Below are 19,893 nucleotides of genomic sequence, written 5' to 3'. Positions count from 1 at the left end.
TAAGGCCAACTTTGTATATAATCACAATGACCATGGCAGAGCTTTCATTGTTTCTCAAGTCCTAGTTAAGACAACTCTAATAGTCGATAGAAAATTTCTGAATCAATTACTCTCAATATTAGTCCGTTCAAAAGATTAGATATCTGTTAAAAAAATAACCATTCAAAACAAATCATTTCAACTTAAAACTATTTTCTCATAATAAGTCGACTTATCCAAAATAAACCTTTACCCAAACCGTAATAACTTCATCCTTCTGATAATGAGAAAAAAAAAACAGGGCAAGTACTTGTACGGGTTTTCAATTGTGATGTGACTTACAGAACTTTTCCTCATTTGCCATTATAACGAAGTTTGAGTAACCATCCTGAAGGAATAGGAATGAGAACATACTACAGAATGGCGTTTAATGTTAAACAATTTATAAAATAAAACTGCAACAAAAGCTAGGAGATGATTGGAAAAAAAGAGAGGCAAAATCCAGCAAACTCGCTTCCACCATCACAATGATCTCAATCATCTCCGTCCTCCCGCTCATCTTTTATAAGCTTAATCATATCGTCAATACGCAGAATTGTTATAGCTGCCTCAGTTGCGAACTGCAACGAAAACAAGACAATAATATTCTATTTACTTAGTTTGTTTTCTTGTTTTTTGCACAATTGCTGAATCACATAAAAGTGAAGAACTGTTCGATAACAAATTAAAGATGTTTTACCTATGCACATGTTGGATATACCATTGAGATTCCCAATAATAAAAGTATTTATAAATCGCATATGTTCATTACCTGTATGATCTTGACTTTGCTCATCGCTGGCTCAATGACTCCAGCTTCAAGATTGTTTCGTATTGTACCCTTGGACAGGTCCAGTCCCATGCTATATACAAAGAACACACAAGAATACAGTGAGCTGTAAACAAGGGGAAGAATATTTTTTTTTAAAAAAAACCATGGTATTGAACTGAAAAATACCCTTCCGCCCCATTTTCTAAATATTAATGATCAAGTGACCACAAACATCATTTGTGAAATTACAAGAAAAGGAAGATAAACAATCGACACTAACTGCCACAAGTGGGTAGAAGAAAAGGCTTTAGATTATCAATGGAATTTCGTATCAAATATGTTTTTAAACAAAAATAGGCAAGCAACAATTGTTTCATTGAGCATCTCAATGTGTAAAAAAAACACCAAAAAATCCCCTGATACCTTGATAGGTGCTGCTTATCAGCTTTGGTTTGAGCAGTGTGGTGATAAGCTCGAAGTTTTGCAACTAGCTCCGTCGCATCTTTTGCAGCATTAACAGCTAGAACCTGCCGCACAAACTTAAGCTTAGTATAAAGGCTATATACAAATATTTAATATATAATGCATATAATTATATAAAAACACAACCTTTGGTATAATTAGAAGAGATTCTGCAAACTCTGCAATTGCCAGCTGTTCTCTAGATCCCAAAGTTGTAGCGAGGTATTCCAAGTAAACAGACAGAGCAGACTCAACGGCACCACCACCAGCTACAACCTATATCAGATTAAAATACAAAGCTTGTGAAACCCAAATCAAGCATGGTTTCAAGTGTTGGTTTGCATCCAGCACAATTTAAATGTCCTGTTCTAGTAACAGATCAATTTCATTGTATCACCTGTGCCAACATAGTTATAATGATACCAACTGAGACAGCATGTGTTAACTGATATTGTCTAGGTCCAATCAAGACAAGAAAATTCTCCTCCCATGGTTTATCCTTCAATTTCATTTGTTAAACATGGAGGGGGATAAAACACTAGAAAACCTGGGAGGCAAAGTGAGGAAACACCTATTTAAGTAGTAGCAGCCCTGAAGAAGTGTGATGACAGTTTTCAATCCAGAAATCTTTATGGGCATGTGAACAATATAGTTCTGAATGTGAATGTTCTAGAAGCAGTATTGAATCTAAGTCTTCGAAAATTAAAAATATGATGCTAACATACTACACATGAGACTCCTTTTGAAACAAGTGGAAAAGGAATGTAGGATTATAGCTCATGAATTAACCTCAGCTCATGTTGAAGTGTGTGCTGATGCATGTCAAGGTCGACAGGGCATATTACTAAAATTACACCACTCCAGCTGGAGATCCAAACTCAGGCTTAAATATATATATATATATATATATATATATATATATATATATATATATATATACTACACCCGTGCGCGACACCCGTGCGCACCACCCGACCCACGCCCACTGCCAGCGCTCCCGTTTCGCCGTCCGGCCGTCGGACCGGCCCCGATCGACGCACCACTCGCCGGCGCGTCGACTGGCGTCGGTCCGGCGGCTTCCGGTGACCGGACGACGGCGAAATCGGCCGGAAACCGCCGCTCTCCCACCCACGCCCACTGCCGCCGCGATTTCATCGCCGTCCGGCCATCTCCGGCCGCCGAACCGGACCCAATCGACGCGCCACTGGCCGGCGAGTCGACCGGCGTCGGTCCGGCGGCCAGAGACGGCCGGACGGCGGCGAATTTGGCCGGAAACCGAGACCACAGTGACTGGCGCGGTTTCTCGCGTATATATATATATATAGGTTACTAATGTAGTAGGTTTAATGGAGTAAAAGCACGTGGGATTGACCTGATCCAGACAAAACCTCTTTAATTCATCCCCAAAAGTTGAATTAAGATACATTCTAAGACATGTAAGTGTGGACCAGGGCTCAAGATAGCAGACAGTAGCATAGAATGCACTTTCTGAAAGACTGAGTTGGCAATGGTTAATGGCATGCCCTATACAAACAATAGGTCATGTATGATGGTGCTGAAATGTTGGAATACATAGCGAAGACAAACTTCTAAAACCGTACCTGGAAAATTCAAATGTTCCTCAAAAATGCAACAAAGTATCAGAGCCACCACTCTCTCAGGAAATATGAAGGTCAAATTAGAGATTTGGATTGGCAGCCATAAAATTATTCCAGACTCTAGCTATAGATGAAAAAGAATGCAAAATCCTTACATAACAAAAGAAAACAGAAAAAAAAGGAGATTAAAGATAAGGACAAATGTAAAAACTCCTGCGATTTTCTTTTCTCATCTCTTTTCTAATGATAGGCTCTAATCAAAACTAGACAATCAATTAACTTTAGACAGTCAGGCAACAAAGAAGCAATAATAATCTGCAAGATTTTGATGGTACAGTTACCGTATTTGACTCAAGGGTCCTCTTAACAATGCACAATGCATCATGTAAAGCCCGATCCATCTCATCGAGCATGTGGTCATTAGCACCTCTAAGAATCAAAGAGACCTGGTGCAGAAATTTCCATGGTTAATATACAACATACAAGATGCTGGAAGTCACAAGAAACATAAGCAAGAAGAAACCACTTACAGCACTGGAGTTCTTTGTGCCCTTGATCAAAATTACATCATCATCTGCAATGCGCTCCTCTACGACCTCCTCAGCATGGCCAAGAAATGTTGTGTCAAATGTTTCTTCTCCTTCCATGTCAGCAAATGTGGTAACCTGCAACATCCAACATAAAGATCAACAAACAAAACCCTGAATTGCCTACAGATTCAAGTAATTGAAGATAGAAGAGCACAGTGAGTATGCTCTAGATAAAGACTTTAAAATGTAAGAAATGCAGTGTCTTCCCTAAACAAGTCCAAGATATATATTTAGCAATCAGCATAAAACTAGCAAAGTTGGATCAGAAAGTTCTGCAAGATCGAAACCTGATAGAGATCCATAAATTCAAACCAATACAATTATATTCAACAGAGTCCATTGGGATTTTTTTTTTCTTAATAGTAGAATCCGAGGAACCTTTTCCATTTCATCTTTGAACAAACTTTCACTATATGACCACTAGCTTATTTTCTTTGTTTCCTCCCTATCTCATTGGACCGAAGGAATTCTTCCTTTACAATGAAAGACAATGGCACATCAGCTCAGCTGGATTTTTCCTAGACAAATTCCAACAAGATAGCCCATCATGCTAAATTACCTACACACTGGACAACAAATTTAAAGAACCAGAAGGTGTCACTACAATTTGCAGGAATATAAAATGTTAACTGTCTTGAGTGGACCTATATGGACTATGACAATGTTATACAAATAAAATAGCAAAGTTTCAGCGAAGAGAAACTAAACTCTTCCATATATTCTCATCCATCTTTATATCAGTCAAGAACACATTCTGTCAATAGCGAACACTAGTTCATAACGTATATATAATGCACAGTGTTTGATGCTCCCCTTGTTATCCCCCTTGAACTGGTGCTGCACGATTTAACTTGATGATAAATGGTGCTCAACTTGAAGGTGAGTCAGTTGCTATCAATATTTTGAGGCATAACATACTGTCTCCTAAGAAGCCAGAAAAATCTTGAATAGATAAGGCTACAATAATTTAATGAATTAGTTGGCATCTGCAGTTGTCTCAACATTGAATTCCCACAGTCCATATCCATAGTTGTCGAATAGTACTCTGAAGCAAGAAAAAAAAGATTACAAAAAAGATAAATTACAAAAGTGTGGACAGGAACCACATCATTTTGTCATTCTCATTAGTTCTTTCACAATATACACTGTACCAAGTACTAGGCACATACCAATGGACAAAGTATAATTCAATTAAATAATTTATTACAGAAGGCAAATAAAATTCCGAATGCTAAAGATTGCATGTATTTATGCAAAAAAATGTAAATAAAACAGCATTGAAATATAACATAAAAAACTAAAAATAAAATAAAATGTGCTAAAAACATTTTATGCATACAAGTTTATTGCTTTCCTAAAAAGCTATAAAAAACATTAGTTATATTTTATTTTATATATTGTTAAAATCTACACTATAGTGACTCCCAATCTATAAGAAAATATTTTTTTCAGGGGAAAAAAAATAAAAAACTGTTGGTCAAAATGGGAAACTGGAAGTATTTTATGAAACCCAAGAGACACTGAATACTGAAGCTTTAATTTGTCAGTGGCACATAGCATTTTATAGACAAAATTCAACTTCATGCAAAATCTTCAAACAGTTAGCAGTGTTTTCATATTGTACATAGCAACTATATGCAATATTCAACAAAAATTTGAGGGGAAAATCATTCAATTTACTTTCTTTTCAAAACATGGGAATATGCATGTCAGTTAATTAAAGAAATGAATATACAACAAAAATAGCTAAAATTGTCTTAGATCTCAAAGTCTATAATCTGACAGGAAAAAGAATTACATAATCTGTAGAAGAAGGGAGAATCTAGTTTTAATGAAGACTGAAGAATTCCATGCTTGGAACAATTGGATAAACTTAGTTTACAAATGAGAAGGAAATGTAAATGTGAAAGCTAATTCAAGAACACTATAAATGTGATATTCCAACCATAAGCAATGACAAAACAATTAGAACAATTAAGATCTTACCACAGTTGCACCAGTTGCTTTTGCAACATGGCGTAGATCCTCTTTGCGAACACGTCTCACAGCAATAGCTCCAGCTTCAACAAAATACTGCAATTAAATTCAATTCAGATGGTCAATCTCTGAAGGAGAAAAGTAGGAACCATAACTTGAGATCTATCCTCCAAAAGATTCAGAAAAAACAGCATAACACTTATACATGAGGATGTCACAATCACCATAGAATCCAGATATGTTGTCAGACTTATATAGGAGAAAAGTTGATGTTGACAGTGGATGAAATCAAAAAAAGAATCTGAATATGTTGAGGGGAAAAAAATCAGTAAACAAATGATAAAATATGTGTGATACCCCATTATTGCTGGTGAATGTATAAACACCTAATGATTATATCTTCTAATTTTAGATTTTAAATATAGAGAAGCGCAAAGTTTTTGAAACACTACACTACAGTATCAATACCATATCAACCAATAGATATTAGTAAATTATATTAATTATACTATATATATTAATTAATTATATAAAAATAATTAATTATGCAGCATGAGTCATCAATTATATAAAGTTATGCATTAGATAGATAATATCAATTAATTACATTATAATTAGTACATAAATAATCGATACATATAAATAATATATTTAATATATTAGTATTAAAAAAGGGTCAAGGACTCTTGTCTTCCTTGTGCTTAGTCCGCTGCCCCTTCATGGTTGCTAAATCTGGCTGCTGGTGAGGCTCGCAATATCTGAAAATCTCCTCTGGTAACCTTACTGATTTATCCTTCGCGAACATCACTAGATTTCTTTATTGAACGCCAAATTCCTGTTCCTTCTTTTACAGTATACATTCTCTTGAATGTTTTGAAGCCATCTATAGCTTCTCCTCATATCTCATCTTCCCCTCCTCGTGGCCAGCAGCATGATTCCAATCTTCCAGCACAGGTGTGCTACCTATTATGTGTTTTGGTCAAACAACAGAATGAAAGTTTTCTGCTAAGCCACACAACATGGCTTAAAATTTCAATCCTTTGCTCTAATTTCAGAAGCTAGTATAGATTGTCAACGTAACTAGCTATGCTACTGAGCCATTTACCACACAATACTCCACCATGCCATTATCTGAAATGCAATATAAACAAGAGCCTTTCTGACAAAGGTCATTCAAGCATAAAATTTATCTTCGAGAATTGAGTGAATACACATTAGCAAAAGAATATACTTAGCGTAAGAAATACATGCCTTCAGCGACATATCATCAATTCCCTTGGTTGTCAGTACAACATTAGCACCAGCTTTTAGCAGCTTCTGGATTCGCTCTTTTGTTATATCAGCTTCCCTGTGCAGTTTATATGATGCCATCAGTGCCTAGTGGGCTTCATATATATGCAAACTAGTGAACATGTATGATTCCAACAACCACAGCCCAAACAAGAAAAGACTGGAGTTCATAATTAAGGTAGAAAAATAAAGCACAAAGAAGACTAGAAGAGTACTGAAATTAAAGGGCTAACTGCCACAAAATTAATCACGACAAAAAAAATCAAATTGATTAGAATGCTACTCAGTTAGTTAACAGAAATTAAAGGCAACAAACATTTAACCTGATGTGGATGTAGTCCATGACTTGATTGCATTGATTAGGATGTTACTCAGTTAGTTAACAGAAATTAAAGGCAACAAACATTAAACCTGATGTGGATGTAGTACATGACTTGATTGTATAAAACTAAAGGGAATAATCTAACATCTCATTTGGCAGATGTGACTCATGAATTCGGGTACAGTTTGGCCTAAATACATAATGGCAAAGAACATGCACTTTCACAATATTAATACACACAGTGAGGGAAAGTAAAGGCAACACAAAATAATGTGAATGTTGTGCATAAAGTGATTGTAAAACTAAAGCGATAATCAGATGTATCACTGAGCATGTATTACACATGAACTCTGGTACGGTTTGGTTAGAATAAGATGTGGAAGAGAATCAAACACATTTGTTACTATATACACCAATGGAACAATTGATTATACTGAATTAATCATGAATGATGCAATCCATTGTTCATGAAGACTATAATGACTTATAGACCACAAATTGTATGTGACCGTATCCCCAGTAATGAATAACAAAGGTATATAAAAGCAAGATCTCAACAATCGTTCCATTCCAAAGTTTCATTATTTGATCAGAATGGTACAATTTCAGTTCCATACTGTGACAGCACATGGCAAGTTCTAACAAAATTCAAAGCATTCCAATGTCAATTATAATAAATACTAGTCTTATGGTGCCCTTCAAATTAGCTTGTTTGCCTCTGAGTATAAGCATCAGTATTATAAAATCAATTAAATTATACCAAACATCTCTACTATACCTTCACAATATCAAATTATTTTTTGTGCATTAAATTAAAGCATTGTTTCTTATTGCATTCTACTAAAATAAATCATATAACTTTCTAAGGCTCCTATTAAGTAATATTAAGGAAATCTGGTATTGAAATTGATTTGTAGGATGTTGCAAAAATATATCTTGATTATCCAATGGGAGCTAGACTTAGATGACAAGGTAGAAGATATTGATACATCTTTTCTTTAACATTGATATCACTCATCATTGCTATTGTTGGTAGTAAATTGGTTAATCTCCTCTTTACCTACTCTCATTTGAGTGTTTCATCTCCTCCATAACCGGCAGAAAAAATTGCTATTGTTGGTATTAAATTGGTTAATCTCCTCTTCATAAACAAATTCAAACCATTACAGTGAGGAAAATTGTGTGTGTGTGTGTTAAATAAAAATTTACAAGTTGACCTTATCAAACAAGTATGCACAGAATTCAAAATCCACATGTAAATCACCTTTCACGAATTTTTTCAAGTTCTCTTGGATCAGTGACCAAGACTTGAATACCCATCTGCATTTTTGTCTTCTGAAGATTAAAATCAAGACAGGCAATTTTTGCAGCAGAAACCCTAGTTGGCATTCCTTGAGCTGCACGGCCTGTATTTAAAGCATATCCATTTAGCAAGTAGCTATCTTTTGCACTTTTTCCATGGGCTTTCAAAATGTTTATGCTCTGCAGAACAAAGGAGTAGCTTTTATTTTTCTAGTAAAATGGAATGATGAAATGAAATAAACAAGCTAACACATATATAGATCAAAAAAATTAATCCCTTTCTAAATCTCAGTCTTATAAAACCAAGTTTTCTTCCAAATTAAAACACTAGATGTAAATAAAATAGTTGGGATAAAGTAATTTTGCAAGTAATGAAAGTGAAAAAAATTCTCCAATGCACTCTTGAATGTATCAGATTATGCAAGTCGGGTTAACCATTGCAAAATGAGTTCAAATGGTTCTGTGGCAAAAGAAAGGTGGAACTCAAGTAGATTCTAACCTTTATTGGATATTTAACTTCTCCTCTTGCATTGGTCATCTTAACTGCTTGAACTGCATCAACAACCTAGAAAACAAACAGGGAAAAAGAATACAGTGTAAAAAATGCTCATTGCACAGAAAGCAAAAGACAAGAATCAACCTTCATGTTCATCTCTAGAGGAATGTTAGGTAGCTCCTAATTTCATGGGTATAATTAGCTTAATGTATAAATAGAATAACATATAGGAAAATAGAATTGTGCAAGGTCACATAATTATTGGCAAGATTTCACAAATTGACCATGTCACACAAAATAATGAACTATGAATACCATGAGACAACCATTTGGAATTGGCTACAATTTAAAGACTAGATAGCTATTAGTATCCACATCTTCCAATTCATTTTTAATTGCAATAAATAAACTTCGTGCCTCCCTCTACCATCACAGCTTCAGCTCCAATCAATTCAACTTAGAATCTATCGACCTAAATTGGATAGGTTTGTACCATTTCCATCTTTATTCTCTTATTTTAGCATCTATTTATGCTACACTTACTTGCTCCCAGATAAATAGATGATAATTATCATCTATTTATTTGCTACAGATAATGGTATTTTCTTCATTTATCTTTTATAATAACTCCACACAACTTCTAGCTTATGGTTCTCATCTTTGTTATCATACTTTTCTGTGCATATTATCCCCAATTACCCAGCCATCCTACTTTACTTTTTTACTCTCAACAGTGTTGCTTATCATAGCATAATCATATCAATCTCACCCTTTAAACAAAGAGACACATGACAATAACATAATTAAGTTCATTTCCATTTTAACTATCTGCTACTTATCCTATTAACAATATCTTCAGTAATAAAATAACTAAAACCTTAATTGCAAAGGATCTTGTTTGTTTACTTAAACTAGCCCCTCAAATTTTTTTTCTTACTAATCAAACTATATTTCATGTAATCAGTATGAGTTTTACTAAAGTCCTTTGGTTTCAAGAAAAGAAGATATTTTCTCAAACTATAAAAAATATCAAGCCAACGAAGGTCACAAGTCAAGCATATTATATCATAATATATACTATGATATGGTTTCACATAGAAGCAAAAACTGGTAGCAAAAAACTATATTAGCCTAGAAACTTAGGTAAAGAGGAACCAAAAAATTCAAGTTTTGTAATGTATCACTAAGACAGCCCTATGCTGCAAGTGTATCATGCCATAGATAAACAGGGGCACTCAAGAAATTGATTGGCCAAGCAGATCACATCTCTTCCAACCTGCACAATCCTCAGTTCTTAGTGCAGAAGCAATTTGCTTAGCTTTACATCTGTCCCACAGTTTCATTTCCATTGCATCTGTAGGGCAAGCACGTACACGTGACTAACTTAAATAAGGAAAGATATCACATCATGTCATTACTCATTAGTACTTGAGGCTGATTATCAGTAGTGATGTCAGTATGGAGGCTACTATCTGATGCATTCTCTTGTTTAACCTTGCAGTGGATTCACTCAATCTTTACATAAACTTAATACGCAGCCTTAAGCAATACCAATGTTCAATGATTTGTAGTTTGGATGGTAAACCATATTAAATTGTGCACTGCTATACCACGCTGATTACATATGCTGCTTCTTGTATGCCATATAAATAGCTTTCTGTTTGATGGAACAAGAAGCTCAAGCTATCTAGGACCTTAGCAAGTCAACAGAAATAGCACTTGGATCATTGCCTGTAATCAAAAGGCTAATCTTTTGGTGGAAGTGACAAGCACCAAACATAACTGATATATACACGTACAATCAGGTCAAGAGTAAGAGACAAGTTAAACAGAAAGACAGAAAGTAATTGTTTTATCTTACCAAATTCGCAAAAAAGTCACTGTCAATTGCAATTAATTTCGAAGACATGCTTGTCTTTGCACAGTTGGTAAGAGATTCTTTGCCAAGTTTTTCAACCTGTGGGCATGACATCCTTACTGAGTGAGCAGAGGAGATTGAAAATTGTACTAGTACTTTGAAAGTATACAATATTGACAAACTAATTAACAGGTTCATACCTTTACAGAAAGCTTTTCTTCAACATATTTGCAAGCTTCTCTCATTGCAAGCTATCAAGAGATATTGAGAAACATGAATTGGCATATTTTATAAACCATATACTTCGACATACATAAAAACTGAAATGCTAACAGAAAATAATTCTGCTATACGTGGGCTACTACTGAAGAAAAAAACATAAATATTTCAAAATATTTAATTATTCACTACCCTGAAGCCACTGATTATAGAAGTTGGATGAATCTTATCTCTCACAAGATCGTTTGCTCTCTGTAACAAAGGATAGCAACCCATCAACAATTCACATTATAATGTAAACTACAAAAAAGAACACAATAGACACAATCTCTAAGCCACCTTAAGTAACTCAGCAGCTAGGATAACCACTGATGTCGTCCCATCTCCAACCTCTCGATCTTGAAGTTCAGCAAGTTCAACAAGTACCTAGAATCATCGTTATAGTGTTAATAAACAATCGCCAAAATTTAAACCAACATAACTAAAATATGTGAATCACAACCAGGACCAGGTGTGGACCTTGGCAGCAGGATGCTCAACTTCTAACATCTTCAGTATAGTTGCGCCATCATTAGTAATTGTGACATCACCGATGTCATCAACCAGCATCTAGTAGTTCACCATTAAATACAAGTTTTAAAAGAAATCAAATTATGAAAATCACAGGTACTCAAAAATGCATGATATGCCAGGTACTAAACAGAAAATAACCTAAAGGAAAAAAAAATCTAACTTAAGAACTCCTTAGTGAGACATGATTGAGTTCCAAGATCTATTAAGTTTTTATTGACATATCTTCTCTATAATTGATCAGATACAAGCATTGAGCTTGTATCGTTTGCTAGGCACAGACGATAATCATTTAACATTAAAACAGGGAAATAAAGAACATTATGGGGCATCAATAAAATGGATTAGCTTCAGTGTATAATTTCATAGTCCACTTGTATTTGAATTTGTTCCTTGTGTTTAATTTAGCCTAAACTTATAGGATTTACAAAACAAAAAGGTCTATCAAAATCCACAAAGGAGCCGACCAATGGCATGGTCAGCAGAGGGTACATCAATAAATACCATACCCCTACAAGCATTAAGGTTATTTCTCTTTCCATAGCCACCAAGGTAATACAGGGCCAGGGTAGCTTGGCTGTCTCTACAAGACCAATGCTGTATCTTCCGCAAATAAGTTTGCTATAAAATCTAGTTGTCACTAAACAATGTTTACATCAGACATCACTCTGGTTACGTACTTTCCAAAAGGGAATTCAAGAAATAAAAATATTTTGCATCAACAACAGATGACCAGTATAGATATGCATCTGACACACTACAATCAAGCTTGTAGCAGATACACCATGTTAGTGCATATACACAAATTATCAGGAAAGTCAAAGGAACATCTCAAAATTTACGAGCTTTAAGAAACTGCACCCAGTATTCCAATAACAATATAGAGCTCACAAACCATGAATTTTGATATCATAACGGAGAAAAGACGAGTTGAGATTTAAGATCGCGCTGCACCTTATCGAGACCAACTGGTCCAAGAGAAGACTTCACGATGTTAGCAACAGCTTGGCACGCCACGACTGTCTCACCGAACACATGGAAATAAAGGGGATCACGAAATGGAGCTAGAAACACACTCGTACAGCTAAAGCTGAAAGATGACCGAGACGAGCGAAGAATGAGAGGAGCGAACCATTCTGGGTGCGGACGTCTTGCCCGGATTGACGGTCGCCCAAAATGTCGGGAGTCTGAGCAGCGATCGCCATTGCCGAAGCCGGGCGGCGGCAGTGGAAACCCTAGACTGGACGGCTAGCGACGAGGAGAACGAGATCCGGAGGGCTGGTCCGGAAACTTCTACCGGGGACGGGCAGGGTTTTAGGGTTCGACTTCGCAGAGATGAAAGAAAGTGCGAATGATGCACATATATAGGCTCGCACAGACAACAAGTGGCCGAGTCAGGTGATTGGATGGAGTGTTGGTGGGTCGTGTTTGAGTCAGACACACTGGATCTTGATCAAATCGATTGTTCTCGGTCCGGGCAGAGGGTGGTTCGAAGAAACCCCCAATTGCCCCGAGGCATAGCTGAACAGGTTGGATGTTAATGATTTACTGAAGAGGGTAAGGGTTCGAATCCTGGCGAATTATAATGCACTCATGAAATTGCAGTTTCTCATATGATTATCTCCTCACAGATGGTTGTAGGCCCGATTGAGTGGGGCCGTCAGGTGGCAAATTTCACGGATTTACTATAATGGACGAAGAAGAAAATACTCCCAATTGGCCCTAGAATGATATTGCAACAGTAGAATATTCAATGATTTACTGAAGTATTTATTATTCGAATCTCAACTACAACGCGGAACCACTCACCTTGGGACTCCCCATGCTTCAGGGTTTGAAAAATAGATAGTGCAAGAAATTCACCTTTCGCATTTGAACCACTGGTACTATTAGTAATTGTGTGGATGTCACTTGCACTTTCAAATTTATCTTAATGGATAGTGAAAAACTTTTGTAGGATGAGATTCATCATCTCTAAGATTTATCGAGATCGTAATATTTGAATAATTAAAAAAAATACCCAATACTCCATGCAATTTGTAGGACGAGGTCCATTGCTTCAAAGATTCATCGAATCATAATATTTGAATAACTAAAAAAAACCTAATACTCCATGCGATCTGGTGTGATGATAAGTAAGAAGTAGGGCTTAAATCACTTGCCATATATTGGGTAATCTACTAGAATTTATATGTGTTTTTTTAATTTATCCTGTGGTGGATAGAACTGAACAATCAATTGAACCAATTAAATTGAAAATTGAACAAATAAAATAAAATCCAACCGATTGATATTTTCAAAAAACCAAACAAATTAATTAATAAAATATTAATTAATTTAATTTTTGACTGAATTAATAAAACTATCATAACATCATTAAAATTGATCAAAATTAATATTTTTAAATGATAAAAATATCTTTTAATAAAAAATACAAATAATACAAATAATAAAAGCTCTTAGTGTGTTGTTGATTTTTAAAAATTATAAAAATTTAATTAAGTTTTGAAAATTTATAAATTTTAATTTAAATTGAATCATGAAGTCTATAATATTTTAAATCGAATTTATTCAGAAATATATATTTATTATATATAATTTTGTAACGATTAAAAAATATTTTTAAAATATTTTAAAAATTTTGAATAATTTTAAATTTTTTATAAATGTTATTTTCATCTTTGACATTGTGGATTTTAAAATATTAAATATTTATTTAATTGATATTAAGACATGATTTTTTGGGTTAATATTTTTCGTTTAATCTTTACGTTTAATGAAATTTTTATGTCTTTATTAAAAAAAAGTTTATTCCAACTAGCATACAGAATCATTATTATTACGTATGACATTAAAAAATTGTTAAAAAACAATATCTTTAAATAATAAAAAATAATACTTTTAATATAAAATACAAATAAATATAAAAATACTTTATAAAAAATAGAAGGGCCTTAGTTTTTGAAAATCAACATAGTTGTGGTCGATATAAAAAATCAACACTCAGTATACAATTTCTAGTCGTTTTGCGTGAAAAAATTATATATATATGGATTAAAAAAACCTTAATTTTGGGCTAACACGGGCCCATCATCGACCGGCCCATGTCGATGAACTTAATTGAATCCATACGCCACGTGGAAGCGTGTCTCCACTGCTGTGTTCCAGCCAGGTCTCTCTCTCTTTCATCTTCCAGTTCGTTCTCGAAATGCGAGCGCCGCACCTCGACTGCCATTTAAAAGTTAACCATTCGGCTCCCTTCTCTCCAAAACCCTAGAGGGACACCGCACTCGCTCCCTGCCATGGACTACCAGAACCGGGCGCAGGACCTCGCCGCGTCCATCCTCTCGGCCTCCGCCCCGCCCCAGATCGGCGCCGCCTGCTCCGCCGTGGATGCCTTCCTCCGCCGACACGGCTCGGACCAAAGCCGTGCCTTCTTCTCCATCGCCTTCCCCTCCCTCATCTGCCGCCTCTTCGGCTTCGACGACGTCCCCCCACCTTCCTCCGTGGCCGCCGCCCGCTCCACCCGCCCCGCTTCCACCGCCTGGATCGACCAGTCTGCGGCCGATCTTTCGCTCTCCAGACACCTCTTCGCACTTCTCTCTCCCGACGGCGTGTTGTTCTCCTCCATCGCCTCGATCGACCAACAGAAACTTGTCCGGTACGTGTTCCCCCTCGAGCGGCTGCCGGAGTGGATTCGGTTTGTCCTTCAGAGCGATCGACCGTGCTCCGAAATCTGTGATCTATGCCCCCTTCTCCGTGGTAGAGTTAAGGAGGACCCAGTCCCTGGTTCTCCGTACCATATTGAGCTCAATGCTTTTGAGTATTATTTATTTTGGTTTGCCTACTACCCTGTTTGTAGAGGTAACAGTGAAAACTCCAACTCCGATGTGGTTCAGAAGAGCCGGAAGTTCAGGTTGGAGAATTGGTCCTCGTCGCTTCCCGTTCTATCTGGTGCTACTAGGAGACATGGCCAGAAGTCCGGGGGTAATTTGTATCTCCAGCTTCTCTATACCTATCTTCGAGCCTTCGTGCCAAGAGATCAGCTAGCTTCCAGCCAGCCCTATCGCAGTTCTCTACTTCACTATTCCTTTAGCCATGATGACACCGCTTTCCTGCAGGCTGAATTTATGGTTGATACTTTTGTCCACTTTTGGATGCTTGATAATGATTTTTCACCCCTCCGATTGAACTTCTGCCGCTCTTTCGGTTTGACATTTCCATTCAGGGCACTGCTAAGTGGCACTCCTCCTACCCCTGGTCTAGGAGATGCGTTGAAGTTGGTTGTGAAGTATTTGAACTACAACCTAACTGATGCTGGTGGAGGGAACGATAACAGGGCGTCTGGTGAAAGTCCTATCCTAAAGAGAACGCAGAATGTTGTTAACTCAAAGAATATGATGCTTTATTGCAAGAATTCAGTTGTTTCTTGGAATGAAGTGATACAGAGACCTTTATATAGGTTTATACTGAGGAGTTTTCTTTTTTGTCCGATTGGGTCTTTCATAAAGAATGCTTCACAAGTGTTCTATTTGTGGATAACATATCTTGAGCCATGGAAGATTAGCCCTGATGATTTTTCTGAATTTGAATTAGGAGAAAGAAAGGATTTAGAAAATAAAGGCAAAGAAAACATGGAGAGAAAAAACACTGGCAAGGATGGGAACTGTATGGAATTACACTATTCACCAGCTTTTGAAAGTTACGTTTTATCAAATTATCTGTTCTACAGTTCATTGGTTGTTCACTTTCTTGGGTTTGCCCACAAATTTCTCCATACAAATCCAGATTCAGTTATCCAGATGGTGCTCAAGGTCTGAATTACTCTGAAAACCCCAAATTTCTTAATTTATACAATTTGAGTTCTCGGTCTGCTTCTTATTAACATCTATATGGTTGGTGCTTGGTATTATTTTCATACATTTTAGTCTTCCTAAGTTTGGGGTTAAGAAGGAAAAGAACAAGAGTTAGCACATAATCAAACACACCTCATGTCTCTTACTGTTTCCCCTCCAACACTTCATTCATCCATCCAAGTAAACAAAATTAACATAAAGAAATTTTATGTTCTACTATTGTTGTTTCCTGCCTTTTTCTGTATTTAATTTTGTCATATGATTTTTAAAAATTAATGTTCTACTTAGTACCTATAATGGAATGCCATTTATCTCCTATATGCTAGATATCTTGAATAGCAACATGTATTTAGTAGATTTATATGCATTCGTGTAACAAAAAAAAAACTTGCTGGTTGGTGATGCATTGAATTCCTTCTTTTTCGTAATGCTAAGATCATGGAAGAAAAACATTTTTACTAATGTACGGAGTCAACTTATCTTGTTTATCTTTAAGCCTATTGAAAAGGTTGACCAGTAGTTTTTTTATTTAACTGGCTGAATTTAGTACATGTTTTTAGCTAGGTAACTAGGCCTGAGCACTTCTAACATATTGCACATTGAATAAAGTAAATTAAATATAGATTTCTTGAGAAGAAGAATCTGAAAGTCATGCTTTTACTGGACCTACAATTTTTGCATGCTAGTACCTCATATATCAAACGCTGGAAGCTTACTTTATGAAAAGTGTTCCTGTTCCCAAGACAATCTTTCTACATGCATAAAAGAAAAACCAAGTACTTTGATGATTCACATATTGTCTTGTCTGATGCAAGAAACAAATAGGCGAAATTAGTTTTTTTTTCTTTTCAAATTCATATGTATATTGGTGCAAATGTGGCAAATGTGGTAACTGTGAACCAGGAAAATATAGTTTCAGTGCCTCTGGTAGAATTAATCACATTAACAACACTGATTTGGCAAATGGATGTGTAAATAATAGCTAATGTTATAATATGGATAACTTGAATTAGCATAGTCATATTGATCTTATTTACTATGATGGATTCAAAGCTTTTACTTAGACGTGTCTTAGGTTAGTTTTCTGCCTTTTCTTCTTAATTTTCTGTGATACTGCAATTCTCTGGCTAAAGTAGTGTTACTCTGTCCACTTATACCTACATTTTAATTTTATTCATAGTCACTGCATTGTGACATAAAATGTCAACGTAAATTCTGTATTTTATGGCATTTGTATGTCGTTGACAGGTATTAGACATTATGACTGCATCCAAACAACTGCTGGACCTTCTTCAGAGAGTCAGTGTTGCTTACCATTCCAAACCAGCCAGTGCTGCTGTATATTCTTTTAATGACGTGCAGAAATATGTATCATCCATCCATGAACAATTGCAGGTAACATTTTATCCTTCCTGAGTTGTTTCTTGTCATGGAGGATGAAATATCACATAAACTGCATTTCTGAAATAATAGTAACAATAAAGGCCATTTAAACGGCATCTGTATTTTAAATTCCCATTCTGTTTTCATTGATTTCTAGTCTTTTAAGTTGTATATTATATCAGTAATACGTACCACCCAGTTTCCTACTAGGTACAAGTTAGTGAATACGTGGTGTCTTTACATGAATCTTTAAGCTTTGTTGTAAAATTTGCTCACCAATTTTTGGTTATTGGTGTCTTGACATGAATTTTTAAGCTTTGTTGCAAATTTCACTCACCAAATTTTGGTCAATTCTTTGAGCTTTGTTGCAAATTTCACACACCAAATTTTGGTCAATTGGTGTCTTGACATGATTCTTTGAGCTTTGTTGTAAATTTTCACACCAATTTTTGGTTCAACTAGAAAGAAGCTTGGTAAATAAATTTATCCATGAGCCACAGAAAGTTTTGATGAATGAAAATGAAATTCTTTGTTACAGAAATATTTCAATAACCAAGGGACACTGATAGTAAAAAATTTGATTCGCCACTATATTTTGACTTTGCCAAACAGTTTTATAGTGGTCTTCTAGTTTTACCTTGAACTGTATTCTTATTCACCTTTGTGTTTGTGCTAAAGATTGAATGTACATGTTGGTCTTTGTTAAGGACTGGGAGGATGGCCTTTATGAGACTGAAGCAGATGGGTCTTTCTTACATGAGAACTGGAACCATGATTTGAAACTTTTCAGTGACGGTGAAGAAGGAGCACATAACCTACTTCAGGTATATTTTATTATATTTGGAATTTTGTTCCTTTTCTGTTATTTTGGTTTAAATATCAGAAAGAATTTTTGTTTGATGACTATCATTATTGTCTCTTCAGTTATTCGTGCTACGAGCTGAACATGAGATCCAAATGTCTTCCAGGGATGTATCTAGTAACATGCAGGCTTTGGATGCAATTAGATCTCAGATGTTTGTTCTTTTTGGTAGTTCAGTCAGGAAATCTGTCTCGCCTACACTTAAGCCCTCTCAAACTCATGATATCCATCATGCGCGAAGTGAGTTATTCACTCCCAAGCACCCAGGTGTTGGAGAACGTTCCTGGGCCAATTTAAAATATAAAGGTGATTGGATGCAGCGGCCAATCTCTGATACTGAAGTTGCATGGTTAGCAAACCTGTTGATCAGATTTTCCAATTGGTTGAACGAGCTTCTTGGCCTTAACCATGTCGTCGAGGGCAACTCAACCAGCACAACCAGCCCAACCATCGTGCATGTAAGTAGCAATGAAGTGCGTAATGTGGAAGGACCCAAGGAAGCACTAACCATGTTGTTGGAGCTCGTCAGTTCGTTGTTCAGTCTGTTTGGTAACGTGGTAGTGAACTTCATGAGATCACATAAGATGAGGATCAACTTGAGGGTGTTGGCCTCCAAGAAATTTGCAATGCTGCTGCTGCTATATTTTATGTTCTGTCTGCTGAAGAAGCTCTTCTCTGCGGCTTTTTTGACCAATCCTTGATACACTTCTCCCTGGAATCCATCGCACACGGTTCATGTAGCCTTTGACGCATCACAGAAGTAAACTAAATATGTACAGTCATACATACATACATACATACCCTATTCAAGTCTCATGAAAAGTTCACACAAGGTTTGTGCCATGTCAGTTTTCTGAATTGAACCCTGGTGTTCCATTTGTTCAGTACGCGTTGAGTTTTGATGATAAACAATGCGGATATAGTTGAGTTGGTTATAATAGAATAGATTTACAAAAAAGGATAAAGATTCGAATTTCGATGAAGTCAAGTAATATTTTTTTCGTCGTGATCAATTATAGATTCTTGATTTTTTTCTTCACAGATGGTTGTGTAGTCGTTGGGATGGTGAATTTTATCTTTTTACAGAAGATAATAAATAAACGATTTCTTTCGTCAATGGCCAAGAGGCATTTGCTAATTGGTACCTTTTCTTTTTTTTTTTTCAAGGGTGACTGGTTTGATCCCACGGAAGTTTTTGGGGATCGATCATGAATGTTTGGATAACAATCTGGATGTTCTATTGCGGCATCATGCCTCAGGGATGACGACGCAGGAGAGTATTATTTGGCTTCGTCAGGATTTAAATTCTTGTCTTCTT

General features: G+C 36.0%; 2 protein-coding genes across 2 annotated transcripts; one reads left to right on the top strand and one right to left on the bottom strand.

Moving 5' to 3' along the window:
- Positions 1-266: 266 nt before the first annotated feature.
- Positions 267-12,792, bottom strand: LOC141826582 (T-complex protein 1 subunit alpha). Its single transcript, XM_074713841.1, has 17 exons — positions 12,607-12,792; positions 12,429-12,493; positions 11,424-11,513; positions 11,244-11,330; positions 11,097-11,156; positions 10,886-10,936; positions 10,689-10,784; positions 8,831-8,896; positions 8,294-8,511; positions 6,669-6,765; positions 5,427-5,513; positions 3,381-3,515; positions 3,192-3,296; positions 1,400-1,528; positions 1,214-1,317; positions 791-881; positions 267-599 (listed from the first exon to the last, which is right to left on the bottom strand). Exons 1-17 carry the CDS (start codon positions 12,677-12,679, stop codon positions 513-515), a joined length of 1,641 nt encoding a protein of 546 aa, XP_074569942.1. The 5' UTR covers positions 12,680-12,792; the 3' UTR covers positions 267-512.
- Positions 12,793-14,736: 1,944 nt separating this feature from the next.
- On the top strand, positions 14,737-19,522 carry LOC141826581 (uncharacterized). Its single transcript, XM_074713840.1, has 4 exons — positions 14,737-16,288; positions 17,579-17,725; positions 18,421-18,537; positions 18,638-19,522. The coding sequence occupies exons 1-4, from the start codon at positions 14,777-14,779 to the stop codon at positions 19,274-19,276; spliced, it is 2,415 nt and encodes an 804-aa protein (XP_074569941.1). The 5' UTR covers positions 14,737-14,776; the 3' UTR covers positions 19,277-19,522.
- The last annotated feature ends 371 nt before the right edge of the window (positions 19,523-19,893 follow it).

This window comes from Curcuma longa, chromosome 4 (assembly GCF_044706935.1).
Source record: "Curcuma longa cultivar G26 ecotype Majalengka, Jawa Barat chromosome 4, ITB_CL_G26_1.1, whole genome shotgun sequence".
Taxonomy (NCBI): domain Eukaryota; kingdom Viridiplantae; phylum Streptophyta; class Magnoliopsida; order Zingiberales; family Zingiberaceae; genus Curcuma; species Curcuma longa.
This window is presented reverse-complemented; position numbering and strand designations above follow the sequence as displayed.

Coding starts and splice junctions, on each gene's coding strand:
- LOC141826582 (XM_074713841.1), bottom strand. CDS start 12,679: ATGGCGATCGCTGCTCAGACTCCCGACATTTTGGGCGACCGTCAATCC. Junction 12,494..12,606: donor AGACGTCCGCACCCAGAATG/GTTCGCTCCTCT, acceptor TCGGTGAGACAG/TCGTGGCGTGCCAAGCTGTT. Junction 11,157..11,243: donor TAGCTGCTGAGTTACTTAAG/GTGGCTTAGAGA, acceptor CCTTTGTTACAG/AGAGCAAACGATCTTGTGAG.
- LOC141826581 (XM_074713840.1), top strand. CDS start 14,777: ATGGACTACCAGAACCGGGCGCAGGACCTCGCCGCGTCCATCCTCTCG. Junction 16,289..17,578: donor TTATCCAGATGGTGCTCAAG/GTCTGAATTACT, acceptor TGTCGTTGACAG/GTATTAGACATTATGACTGC. Junction 18,538..18,637: donor GAGCACATAACCTACTTCAG/GTATATTTTATT, acceptor TTGTCTCTTCAG/TTATTCGTGCTACGAGCTGA.